General features: G+C 38.3%; 1 protein-coding gene across 1 annotated transcript in view; it reads right to left on the reverse strand.

The window, feature by feature from the left end:
* ptpn9a (protein tyrosine phosphatase non-receptor type 9a) overlaps positions 1–14,009 on the reverse strand; it is a 32,264-nt gene that overhangs the window by 14,931 nt on the left and 3,324 nt on the right. The window contains exons 2-3 of the mRNA XM_034307350.2: positions 7,436–7,579; positions 2,727–2,816 (exon numbers count right to left, since the gene is read on the reverse strand). Coding sequence (XP_034163241.2) covers positions 2,727–2,816; positions 7,436–7,579 — 234 coding nt within the window. The remainder of the gene's footprint in view (positions 1–2,726; positions 2,817–7,435; positions 7,580–14,009) is intronic.

Genomic DNA, 14,009 nt, shown 5'->3' on the forward strand with positions numbered 1-14,009 from the left:
GATGCTGTTGATGAACTTAATGGGTTAATTTTTAGAAATCTCCTCCCATATGCACACTTCCTGACCTCCTGTCTCAACACGAGCTCTGCGTGCTACTACAGGATGTCTGAGAAGTCAGGAACCGACGGGAATACGTCAAGCAAACGTGATCAAGCAAACATGTCGATCTGAATACGTTGAGCAACATCCGCAAAACCAAGAAACAGCGGCTGAGAAAATGCACACAGGATGAACGTGTAGAGCACATATATATAAATACAAAGAAATACGAAATTAAGTATGTGTGGTTTAAATCTCATTGGTTCCTGACTTTTCGAAAGCACCCTGTAGGATATTTGTGTCAAATTGGACTCTTCAAATCTTTAATATTACTTCATTAAGAAAAAAAAACGTGTGATGTCACTAAGCATTACAATACATTTTGTCGTGATGTGAGGATTTATAATAGTGTGTAGAGCTCAGAGTGTGTAGAGTCAGACAGCACTGTTAAAGAAAACGTCCGATTGTTGGACAGAATTGTGATATTAACACAGTCAAGCGCACAAATGGTCAGAAAGCATGCAAACAAAACTCTCTTTTCATTATTGCTGAAAACACAGAAAACGTTTGTGACTATGAGCAAAGCTTTAAATCAACCAATCTGAGCGTTTGATGGTTTAATTAGAAAAAAGTCATCTGACAGCCAAAAACATTATATATAATGTACATATAAACGCTTATATATACATAAATACATATAAACACTTGGTATTGGCTAGTTTTGGGCTCGTCTGATTGCTTTTGGCAACCTTGTTACTGACAAAATGCAATCACAAGTGACCACAAGAGGCATTTAAGACCATGTGAAGAGCTTGTGATCGATGTTAATACCTAGCCTGAACAGGGCCTCACTTTCCTCACTGACACGCCCTAACAACAGTCAGTCAGTTCCAGTACTTCCTGTGAACATGCTGATCGACCTGACAAGCATCCTCATGACTCACCGGCAGCAGTGAAGTTTCCTACTTCAGCTCGACCTGTGCGCTACATCCTGCTGTCAGTGAGTAATTGTGTTTGTGGTTTGCCATTCAAACGATCCACTTAAGAGCTACAGGAATCGATTCAATATCAGTAAATGAAGGAGTTTCCCAACAGAACAGTCTCGATTACAAAGTCGCGCTGAATAACTGCTAGTTTTGTCATAAGATCCTAATCACGGTATTACTTTATTAAAAAAAAAAAATAAAAAAAAACTTCATAGTTGATGTTCAAACGATCCTCTTAGACATGAAGATCTCTCCCATTGAAATCTTATCTCTCCTCTAATTGACAGGATGGCTCAGAGCGTAAATGAGTTGAGATATGACTTCCGCTACAGCGCAAGTCTGATTAAAAAGCCTTGCCTGGTTTCTGCTCTTACTGCAATGGTCAAGTGTTAGAGTCTATTCTTTAGTTTAGTTTGTTGAATACAATTCTGCCATTTTTCCCCCCATTTTAAAAATATTGCTGTTGATGGTACACTGCAAAAAAAAAAAAAAAAAAGTTATATCTTAGCAAGTAAAACTATCTTGAATAGAGGAAAATTCCACTAATATTTCTCTTTATTAGAATATTTTTAAACAAATGTAAGATTATTAAGCCTATTTCTAGACGTTTCTTACTGCTTTAAAGCTTAAAATGCTCATCTTCTATTGGCTTTGCTTATTTCAAGTGTTTATTTCTAGAAAGAAGTAAAACTCTGCTAAAAGAAAAACATCTCACAAGATTTTACGAAATTAGTATGCCTAGATAAAAGCTTAATGGCCTAATATTTGTTATATAATAATTTCATAATGAGAAATATTAGGAAACTTCATTCCAAATATTTTCACTTGCTAAGATAGAAGTTTTTGCCATGGACCATCACCAACAGTATTTATTTAATGGGGGAAAAACTGTATTTAACAAACTATCCAAAGAAAATCCACATTTGTATGTTATGATTGGTTGCTGTTTAGTCTAGTCTTTATATATAAAGATATAATGCAAAGTTTTAAATCTTTCATAACAGAGAGAGATAACAGTTAATCAAGTCTACTCCTTCCTGTTACCAGAAATAACCTTAAAATATACTTCAAACGTGAAGGAAGTTATTGAAGGAAAATCTATTTTAGACATTTGACCTTGCAGTGACCATGACTCTGTTTGGATCAACTTCAGATTGTGATCAGTTCATCTGCTGGTTACGATAACACTTCCATATAAATCCTACAAACATCCAAGCACTCGTTCTTGAGATATCGTGTTAATGAGAATCTCGGATGGACTGATAAAGGGGCAACCCTGAACACATAACACCTACACCCCTCATCAGCGGAGGCATAAAAACCTACTGAGTCATTTGAAAATACTTCCATAACAAGTTAACAAGGGCTTCAGAGGACAACTTTAGTACAAAATCCCCCAGATCTTAACATTACCATAATACACAATAATGTAGCATTGGATAATATATAATAATACCGGTTCTGAACATTTTCATGCAGGCTTAACCCTAGAAACACAAGTTTTATCTGTGAACGCAGGATGATTTATATTCTCTCTCATAGCGACCCATGACTTGGAGAGTTATAAGGATATTTTGCTAGCTTGGTGGGGGAAAAAAAAAAAAAAAAATCACAAAACTGTGAATTCACAGTAAAACAAAGTAAATGCTTGCAGGGTGTGTAAGGGCAGATACCGCACATGTTCACTGAAACAAAACTCACCAAGATAGTGAACTTGCCGCTCAGGAGCTCAGAGCGCAGCGGCTCTTCCTGGGGCTGTAGCTTGACAATGCCCTCCCTCAGACGTGTCTCCTGCCACAAGAAAGAGGATTACAGCGACATTAGCATCCACATTTGCCTTTTTTGGGCTTTTTACTGAACTAGACTCACACATTCAGACAGGCTACTATCATGTAATCATGTGTTGAATCTGAACGTATTTTGTTCCAACTGGAATCACGCTCCTTATGATTCAGTTGAGTCTTATAGTATATTCGTCATACTTGGAATCCTGTTCAGCAAAAATTGTTTGTAATCACGGAGAACACGCACCTTTTTTATGAAAGGAAAAACCCAATCTTTAACAGTGAAGTCATTTCTTTACAACACTCAGACTTAATCAGAGCTAATACTTAGAAATGACTCATTTAAGAAAAAACTAATAAACACAAAAGTTCGAGAAATCAAAACCACAGAAGGATTAAAGAAAACAGTATGACACGAGTCTTTTACTTTATTTCTCTTTCCAGTGGAGGCCTCCAGCCCACGCGACCTGCTGCCATCTGTTCAGTATGTGATCACCCACAGCTTTTTAAAACACCATCACATTCTCTACTAGATATATTTTCCATATAGATATCTATTAGATATACAACACATGGGAACGCAGGACAAATGCTTCTGGGAAGACACAGGAAGTTTACTTTTGTATTTACTGTATTTGTGTGTGTGTGTGTATAATCACACTATATACACTCCTGGGCAAAAAAAGGGGCCCAAAATGGCAAAATATGAAGCTTTTAATGGTCTTAACAACAAATCATTGGTCAGGAAATTAACAAGAATTAAACAAATAGATAAAGGAAGTTAGTATGTGAAGTTTTTCCCTTTGATTTCTTTAAATGTTTAAACCTTGTGGCTTTTGATGAACTGCATCAGGTGCGGCAGAAAACCAAATAATCACTAATCTTTTAAGAAAAAAAATCCCAGAAGATATTTTTGGAAAATGTTGCACACCCAGACGTGTTAGACTGAATTTTACATCAAACATTTTAATCATTATCATGATTTTACCTTTGCGTAGTAGGTTAGAAGAAGACTATAGAAGTGAATTTCCCTGTTTCTAGCTTTTCCCCAAACAAACAGTTCACTGCAGCAAAAGGAAACCAGCAAATGGAGGCACAGGAGCTCTCAGGAGTGCATCTGTTTCATTCCTGCTCATTTTCTCACCAATGATTTGTTGTTAAGACCATTAAAAGCTTAATATAGTGCCATTTTGGGCTCGGCCCATTTTTTTGCCCAGGAGTGAATATATTTATGAACAAATACTAAAAAATACTAAAAGTATTCGGTTTACATCCGTCAAAATACAGACATATCCGCTTGTTGAATCTATAACACTGACTAAACAGTTGACTGGTTTGAGAAGGAAAATATACATCATGCATCACGGTCAGATGGCTAGCTTGTTGATAACAAAAGACGAACACAGAGGCGTCCATGTTTTTGCCCACTTTGTAGCTCGAACTCACCGACGTCAAAAATGACATACTTCCAACTTTTCAACTCAGAGTGAAGTCAAACGCAGGAAGAGTTCATTTATTATAATGTGAAGTGTGCACTAATCCATGAGTGTGTATATGTATGTGTGTATATAATATTTGTAGATATATTTAGATATGTAGATATTTAGACGCTCTAAATACATCTACAGCGTAAAATTTTAAATGTGTCAGTAAACTCCTGTAGGAGCAGCAGAACAACAGCTATTCTTTAAATCCTCTAATTTTGGACCAGTTTAAACGAAAATCCAGTTAGTTTGGCAACACGATCATGTTGGACGATTGGCATTTATCGATATACGCACGCGAGTATGAAGAAAAACAGCGTTACTGAAACTTTTGTAAATCTGGTGGGAATTTTCATCTTGCACTAGCCTACAAAAACTTCACTAAACGTCAATAAATGAGTCTGATTGTATGTGACTTCCTAGCAGTTGTTAGCTAGCTATAAGGGAAGCATATTTTAACAGCCTAGTTTGTGTTTACCGAAGCTGAGAAATGACTGAATGCGAGTAAAATGTCACGTGCACAGCAAACTAGAAGTGAGAACAGAGAAAAGAGTTCATTCTGTGCAATAAAAACAGGAAACAAGAAGTTAAGATGTGGTCATTTGAACATTGTGATTATCATGTACATTATGATAAAAAGAAATTACCAGGAAATGAACAAGTAATACTGACATATCATCATTCTAATGCTCTTATGCTCTGAAAAGCTGAAGTCTGACATGCAGGTTCTCCTGTGGGGGATGACGGCCAGGATTCAGGCTCACGCAGGCCTAATTTAGCTTCACAGAACCCTGTATAAATAACAATACTGACAGCTATTAAAGTATACTGATGGCTCTTAAAGCAGCTAGAAAAGCTTTGTGAACTTTCCCTGCTCTCCTCCTTAGTGAACCTGGATAAAGCTGACTGGATTCTGATTTACTTTACTTCTTTACTTACTTTCTCCCCCTGCATCAAACCCCTACATTTCAGCTTTAAGCTACATGGAAAGAAAATAAACAGCTCTGTCATTTCATTATGAATAAATCATAAGGGGTTATGTATAGTATAACAGCCTGTATGAGCAGATCAATTCTAACAGTTACACTCAGGACTGTTTCTCCCCATTAGATATTAGATTAGAGTTCTGCTCAAATGGATTCAGATTCAAACATGAACTATAAAATCCTTTAGTTTTACTCGAATCTCGTTCGATCTGAGAAAGCTTTAAAGGGAACTGTGTAAAGTAAGTCAAGCTTTTGCTTCAGTGGTAACCAGTGACGCTGCATTCTACATCCCTTCCAGGATTAATGTTATTCTGCATGGTCACACTGATCACATGGGCTTTCACCTACATGAACAGGAACAACTACACAATGTTTCCATTTTTTATAAAAGATCTTATCAAGCTCTTAATATTTACATTTTCGTGACTGCTTCTAGTTTCAGTTTAACACAGCAGTATACTTCCGCTGTAAGTGCTTACCAGCATTGAGCAATTCTGCACATTTTGCACTGCCTGTAAGAATAATCAGCTACATGTGTCTGTTCATAGCATTTCCTACATAGACACGTAGTTAAACCGTAAGAGCAGTGATTCGTGTTATTGTACACGGTACAGTTTTGAATCTTCGCTCAGCTGAGTGTTGATACTGTGAGCGGTATTGACCACTTTACAGTCACCTTAAAAACCACCATTTTGAATTCAATTTTTTTTTTTATATAGCACTTTTAACAATGGACATTGTCACAAGGCAGCTTTACAGAAATCTGGATATGGATTTAGATTGAGATCCCTAACAGTCAAGCCAGAGGTGATGATGGCAACCCACCTGAGTGACACTGGATAGTGCGATTAATAGTCATTATATACAGTACATTATATATATTTATACTTTAGGTAGAGTACATAAGTGATAAATAGGAAGTCGCCACAACTGTGTGTTGGTGGGGATTAGATTTTTTTTTTTTAATATTTCTCTGTGAAGAATTTTTTTTTTTAAATTGTTGAATAAACCTGAAATTAGTGAAATAACAGTTGTTTTCAGGTATTGTTACACTTTCAGTCAGACAGTTAAGCAATAACACAAGACAGACCCTGCAGTTATCTGAAAATATTGTACATCGGGGTGGTGTGATGCAGCGGGACGCGCATGCAGAGTGCCGCTACCTCACCGAAGTGCATTATTTTCATACAACAGGTCTGTTGTGTGTTATTCCGCTTATATGACAGTGATTTCCCAACAATTACAATGTTTCATTTATTAATGAACAACATATCGCACATTTTAACTGTTCACAATTAAGATTTAATGTTAATTCTTAATTTAATTAAGAATTAAATGTGGAACGTCTGAGAGACAAGTTAGTACCTGTTCTCACTTATGTTACAGCTTTGATAAACAGCTCTTTTTCTCTATCTTTCTCTCATTCTCTCTCAAAATTCACAGCCTGTCATTTCACCGAGAAACCGGAAAGTGTAAACTCCTCTGTCCTAAAGACTGTTACAAACCGCTGACACTGGAGACTCCTTCCATAAATGCTACATAAACATCTCCTAACAAAAACTTCACCACATCAACGATTATACATTTTACTTCTCTGTTTTTTATTAGTCTTAGTTGATGTGGAGTGTTTGCCATACAAGTCCCTGAGTATGAGCTGTTACTATAGAAACAATGACGTATTAGAATAAGTACATTAATATAAACCTAATATTCAAGTTACAGCCGGACCTACTGTCCGAGCCGTGCTGTTATACAAAATAGCGCACACTTTCTGACCAGATTTGAGAATTCAGCTGTGGTTAAAAAAAAAAATAATAAATAAAAAATCTCATATCGTCATCGCAATATCCAACATAATATATTTATAAAGTCATGAGGCAATTTTTAGCATCAGACAAATCTAAAGTTTAACAGATGTGACAGCATTCTGTAAGTGTGTATCATCAGACTTATCATCATGCTCGCTAACATGTGACAGATTAAGAATAAAGCTGTTGTTAGTTAGCTACTGTTTTCCCATGATTCTTGGTTCCTTGATGAACAGAGCACTAATTTACTCGCAGTAACTAAAATCAGTGTGTGATTTTGACTTGAGTAAAGAATTTCGGTACTTTTACAACCAAAGTCTGACTCACACAGGAGCCGAATCAACATACCCTGTAGCTGTGGAAGAGTTCTATGGCCCGAAGGACATCAAACTTTCGCGCCATGAGGAACTTCACGGCCACATCCCAGGTCAGGGGAGAGACTCCATGCTGACTTGTCCACTTATTGATCTCCTCCAGGAACTGCTTAGTGGCCTGGAAACACATGAGCAACACACGCCATTCATATCTCTTGGAAAATCTTGGAAAGTCAGATAATAGTCAGATAAGAAGCATGCTCAGGATGACTAATGTTTGAGAATCTATCTACGTATAAAACTTTCCCATAGTGAGCAAGTCATCTCTTTTTCCAACGCAGTCAAAGGAGTAGCTATGGAGCTGTAAGACTTCGGGATGTTCTGCATCACTGCATTAGTCATGTCATTTTCTGTGCTTAGGAACTCTCATTTTGTTTATCAGGAAATTAAAACTGCATGCCCCAAGGCAGGAAAGAGAATCTGCCAAACTTTATTTTAGGGTGAAGGAAAAATTAATTAAATGGGAGGCTCAAGGGGACTGAAGCAAATATATATATATATATATATATATATATATATATATTTAAATTTATATAAATATGACTGTTTATGCACAGATGTCTTCATTTCCCAAAACTATTAACCTACATAGCATTTCTGTAAAAATGTAATATAAAAAAAAAAAATCAACATTAGTCTGATAGACCTAGAGTTTGTTATAATTTGTTACTGCTCACTGCACAGGGTTTGTCCTCCACACAGAATCCAAAGACAACTCATTTTCTCGAGCTGCGTGCCTCTCAGCGTGGCAATACGCTCTTGTTGAAAGCAAAGACTGCTGTTCTGTTCAAAGGAATTCTGATCAACTATCATCAAAAAGGTGAAAAGTATTTTCATATGCACCAAAGCACATATAAATATTCAAGCAACAACAAGCAACAACACAACATCCGGTCCATTCCTGAATTTACATCTAATCATACGCTATGTGTAACTTTACTAATACGGCTTATGTTTTGGTTTTTTTTAAAGAGATGTACGAGTATGAAGGCAACAGGTGAAATACAGCTACACATCATGCTGTCAGCTATCAGTTTAGTAGTAAACATTCATAATTTACATTATTAACAACGTAAACTGTGTAAGGTCTGAAAGTGAGGCTCAGTGCTGCTGAGCACAGGATGGCATTAATAACAACATAGCATCAAACAAAACTAAATCGAGATGCTATCACACTTGACTTATGCTAGAGGCTAATATGGCCATCGAGGATTTTTAAATTAGCACAATCTGGCAACCCTGTCATTTGACATAACCTTGTCAGAAAAACCATTTTTCACCACTAGGTGCAATAACGCTGCATTCGACTAAATTTCCAACCTCCAACTAGGAAAAAAAATCACTCTGATTTCCTACTTGGGAACTTCGGATGGTCTCCTTAACTACGAGTTCAGCAACTGACGTCAAATCAACATGGCCGCTCACAGCATGAACAGGAGACAAAGTAGCATTTCTTACCTTGAAATCTATGAGTTTTACTGTATATACAAACATTTGCTTTAGATCAATCAACTTACAGAGATATTCACTTGTGAAATCTATAACACTGACTGTACAGTTCACTGTTTTGAGGAGGAAAATATACATCACTCATGTAGCTTGTTTATAGCAGGTTAGCTTGTTGCTAACAAAAGACAGACACGAAGGCATCTGACGTAATTCTGAGATTTCTACTTCTGTGGTAAGTCCAATGTAGCACAGTAACTCTATGGAAGCCTAGTGGGGCAGTGAACACGCTGCCCCAAGAGTGTGCAACATCTAGAAAGCTGAGCGAATCAACAGAACATCGGATTATATCTGTCAATCTTTGGTAATTAGTATTTGAACAGAATTTTAAACGTATGGAATTGTAAATGAGGGCTGATTATATACACATATCTGTGCAAAGGATGAGCAACAACTGCAGCTGATGGAAACCCGCATCTGGCACTTTTGCCCCGTTTTTATCCAGGACGAACCCTGCTCAAGTGAGTAAGTTGACCAGCTAGTCAAGAGCATCATCAGTAGGATTATTCTGAAAGAAGGCTTTTGTTGGTGTCTCTGAGGAGCCAGTGCTCTGTGCTGTGATTATAAAACAGGAGATGCAGCAGTATCAGCAGTCAGCTCTTTCACTGGCCTGGAAGGTGGCCCCTAACACACACACACACACACACACACTCGAGCATTAATAAGGAACTGAAATAAAGCTTCAGAGTTTCATCAAAATGTCAATGTTCAATCAAACTATCGAGAACAAAAAAACTGACCACTGCTAACAGAATCATGGGTGTGTTAGGAATCTGTAGCACATCACCAGAGAATAACGGTCACTTCTATTTTACGTATAATGGGTTGAACGTTTTGCGTGTCTCGGTCTTGAGGGATTGCATTCTTTGCTCTTTATAGTATTACTGACCAAGGAATAAATGGAAGTATGTGTGTGTGTGTGTGTGTGTGGGCTATGAAGCAAGTGGGCTGAGATTAGCTTACTGCAAAGACTCAGATATCCATGTGGGTAGGGAGGGAAAAAGCAAAAACATTTACTGCTAATACACATTAACTACGTTCAGTCACTTCCTGAACCACCATAATCGCTCTCTCTCTCACTCTCACACTCTCACACACTCATACAGCACAGCAAATGCAAGATGAAGAGATACAGATGAGGCGTGACTGAGATATACGTAAGCAGTTGGAAGCTTTCAGTTCATTGCTACAATAAATAGTGCTTGATTAAGAAGGTGTGTTGCTCAGAGTAACACGCACACAGGGAGTTCATGACCCAGTACTCGTGAAACACAATACATTATTTGTTAAATCGTTATTGCAGTATTGCCTTTTGCAGTTCTGATGTCACAGAATCCAATGTTCATAATGCAAATGAGCGCTTGTTATAAATGAATTACACATTTATTACTTTTATCAAAAAGTTTACAAAGTTCTTTGGTATTTAGGAAAGTGTGGCTTTGACCTGATCTAATTAATAACATATTCAACAGCTCAACAGACTGAAGTCTTGTTCGACTCACCAGAAACCGAAGGTACAAGCTAAAAATAAATCGTTGTGAAGTCGAAAAAACATTGCAGCAAGTTGGACTGGATTCTCTCCCCCTCTCCCCAGTGTGTGATTAAACCTTGCAGAACCTTTAGGATTTCGGATCAGCCAGGGGTAGATACGATTCCCCCCTCTATCTCAGATGAATAGTCTTTCCATCATAATGCTAGAAAACAGCCTTAAAATCAATTACTCTACAGTGAGAGGTCTCCAGTTCCCCACTCTTTGGTTGAATGATTTAGAAAATAGTGCCATTCTGCATTCTTTAAAGACCTTGAGTGTAACTCCACTGACCAACTTGGTGGTACCACAGTCAACCAACACCCATTCATGGATCCCATCTGATCCCGCAGCAGTGTCATGTTTCAGTGGTTATAGGCTCAAGAACAGGCAATTATAGGACAACACTCATCATCAGCAACCTCAATCAAGTCCATTAAAGTATATGTTCTGTTGAATGTTTGATGTAGTTCTGACAGAGGGATCAGACGCTGCGCATTCTTCACCCTGTCAAGTATCAGGTCTGCCTTCTTCACAGGGTTCCTTGAGTACATCATCTAATGCCTCAAAGGTAGGCCATGTGGCCACATCCCAACACACCTTTAACAAACTGGGTGGATGTTTGGTTCACTCTGCGAGCTTTTCTCCTCTTTCCCCAGTCCCCGTTCTTTACCCAACTGATCCATTATCTCCCTTCTTCATTAGTTTTCCCAGACAGGTGATTAGATGCTGTGGCGTTCATGTACAATGGATATGAAAAGTCTACACACCTCTGTTAAAATGGCGGATTTATGTGAAGTAAAAGAATGACACTAAGATAAATCATGTCAGATCTTTTCTCACCTCTCATGTGCAATTGCAAAGAATACAAATAAAGAGAAAAACAGTCAGAAACTTTTAAAGGGGAAAAAAAGAAAAATAAAAAAACTTACAATACTGCACACCCCTAAAATACATTGTTGAACCTTTTGATTTTATTACACCACTCAGCCTTTCTGGGTAAGAGTCTATCAGCATGTCACATCTTGACTTGGAAATATTTTCCCACTCTTTCTTGCAAAAACATTCTAGAGCCATCAAATTGTAAGAGCATCTACTGTGCACAGCTCGCTTCAGGTCACGCCACAGATTTTTAGCTGGATTCAGGTCTGGGCTCCGGCTCGGCCATTCAGAAACATTGATCTTCTTTTGATTAAGCCATTCCTTTGTTGATTTGGATGTATGCTTTGGGTTATTGCCGTGCTGAAAGGTGAAATTCCTTTTCATCTTCAGCTTAGTAGCAGATGCCTGAAAGTTTTGTAGCTATTCACGATTCCCTCCACCTTGATAAAAGCCGCAGTTCTGGCTGAAGAAAAGCAGCCCTAAAGCACGATGCTGCCACCACCATGCTTCACTGTGGGTATTTTTTTGCACCAAACATACCTTTTGGAATTGGTCTCTTCAGACCATAACACATTTTACCATATGGTGTGGGGTGATTTAGTTGAGCTTGGATTTTTTTTTGTGAGAAAGAGCTTCCATCTAGCCGCCCTACCCCATAGCCCAGACATGTAAAGATTACGAGAAACTCTTGAAACGTGCAGAGAGTAATCTATGTTGCTGTTGGCTCTTGGCAGCCTCCCTGGTCAATTTTTGTCTTGTCCTTTTTTTAAATTTTGGATGTCACTGTGGTGGTCCATTTTCTCCACTTGTTAATGATGGCCTTCATGGTGTTCCACGGTATATCTAATGTTTTGGAAATTCTTTTATACCCCTCTCCTGATCGATACCTTTCATCAAGTGAGATACCATACATGTTTTGTAACCTCTTTGCAGACCATGGCTTCAGCAGTCAGATGAAACCAAGAAGATGTGAAGAAAATCCTACAGAAACAGCTGGTCTTTATTTGGGGTTAATCAGAATAATATCATTGATGACAGCTGTATGATAATTACTTTTGAACATGAGATTGAATGTGATTGGATCATTCTGAACACAGCCACATCCCCAGTTATAAAAGGATGTGCACAGTTACGCAACCAGGTTATTGTAAGTTTTTTATTTTTCCTATTTTTCTCTAAAATGTTTGATTGTTTTTCCTGTTAATTTTTTTATATGTTGTAATTTCACATTGAGGGTGGAAAAAGTTCTGAAATAATTCTCAACTCCTCAACTCCTCAATTTGTTCAGTACTCCACAGTGGGGTGGTCCTGCTGTTGCCCTTGCTGTTGCATACTGACCCTATCTATACCATCCATATTCCACTCTTCACTTGGACAGGCCATTTGTGTGGACTTAGGCCAGTACTGGTTGCAAATGTAGCTCTGCAACTTTCACACGTATAGACCAACACATCAGCCATCGAATACTATATGGCCAAAAGTTTGTGGAAACCTGAGCATCACACTCATATGTGGTTCTTCCCCAAACTGTTGCCACAAAGTTGGAAGCACACAATTGTACAGAATGTCTCTGTATTCTGTAGCATTACAATTTCCCTTCACTGGAACTAAGAGGCTGAAACCTGTTCCAGCATGACAATGCCCCTGTGCACTAAGCGAGCTCCATGAAGACATGGTGTGTGAAGGTTGGAGTGGAAGAACTCGAGTGTCCTGCACAGAGCCCTGACCTCAACCCCACTGAACACCTTTGGGATGAACTGGAACACCGACTGAACCCCAGACCTCCTCACCAACATCAGTGCCTGATCTCACTAATGCTCCTGTAGCTGAATGAACACAAATCCCCACAGCCACACTCCAACATCTAGTGGAAGAAAGGAAGTGGTGACTGAACAGTTAAGGCTCTGGGTAACTCATCAGAAGATCAGGGGTTCAAGCGCCAGCACTGTCAAGCTGCTGCTGTTGGGCCTTGAGCAAGGCCCTTAACCACATCTGCTCTAGGGGCGTTGTATCATCTCTGACCCTGCACTCTGACCCCAGCTTCCTAGTAAGCTGGGCTATGTGAAAAACTGCATTTCAGTGGATCTGTACTTGTTCTCTGCACAATGACAAAGTTGAATCTTTTTTTTTCTCTCTCTCCCTTTTTATTATAACAACAAAGGGAGACTAAATCTGGAATGAGATGTTCAACATGCACATATGGGTGTGATGGTCAGGTGTCCAAATTTTGGCCATATAGAAATGTATGCACATTTATTGCTGTACGTTTTTATTCTTTTAAAAAACTATGTAGTATTACACTGTGACTGACAAACAGCTTAAATTTTATGTTCTCTGAAAAGTAAAACATGGGCCAAGCCAAGCCCCAATGACATCAACACTATATTGATACAGAGTGCTATCTGTGTAAAAATATTATAATATATATTTATAGAATGAAAATACAAAACTAGTTCGGAGTCTTTTAAGAAACCCTTGAAAGCAAACTCTGAAACGAAGTTTACAGCCTAACGGCTTGTTTCTGTTCGGCGTCACTGCAGGTCAACAGATCGAGTTCTCGTTTAACTCACACTCTGGAAACGAGAGATTTCTGTGGTTGTATGTGGAAATCATATTGAGTCAGCGAGACTCG

The sequence above is a fragment of the Pangasianodon hypophthalmus genome, chromosome 9, assembly GCF_027358585.1.
Source record: "Pangasianodon hypophthalmus isolate fPanHyp1 chromosome 9, fPanHyp1.pri, whole genome shotgun sequence".
Taxonomy (NCBI): domain Eukaryota; kingdom Metazoa; phylum Chordata; class Actinopteri; order Siluriformes; family Pangasiidae; genus Pangasianodon; species Pangasianodon hypophthalmus.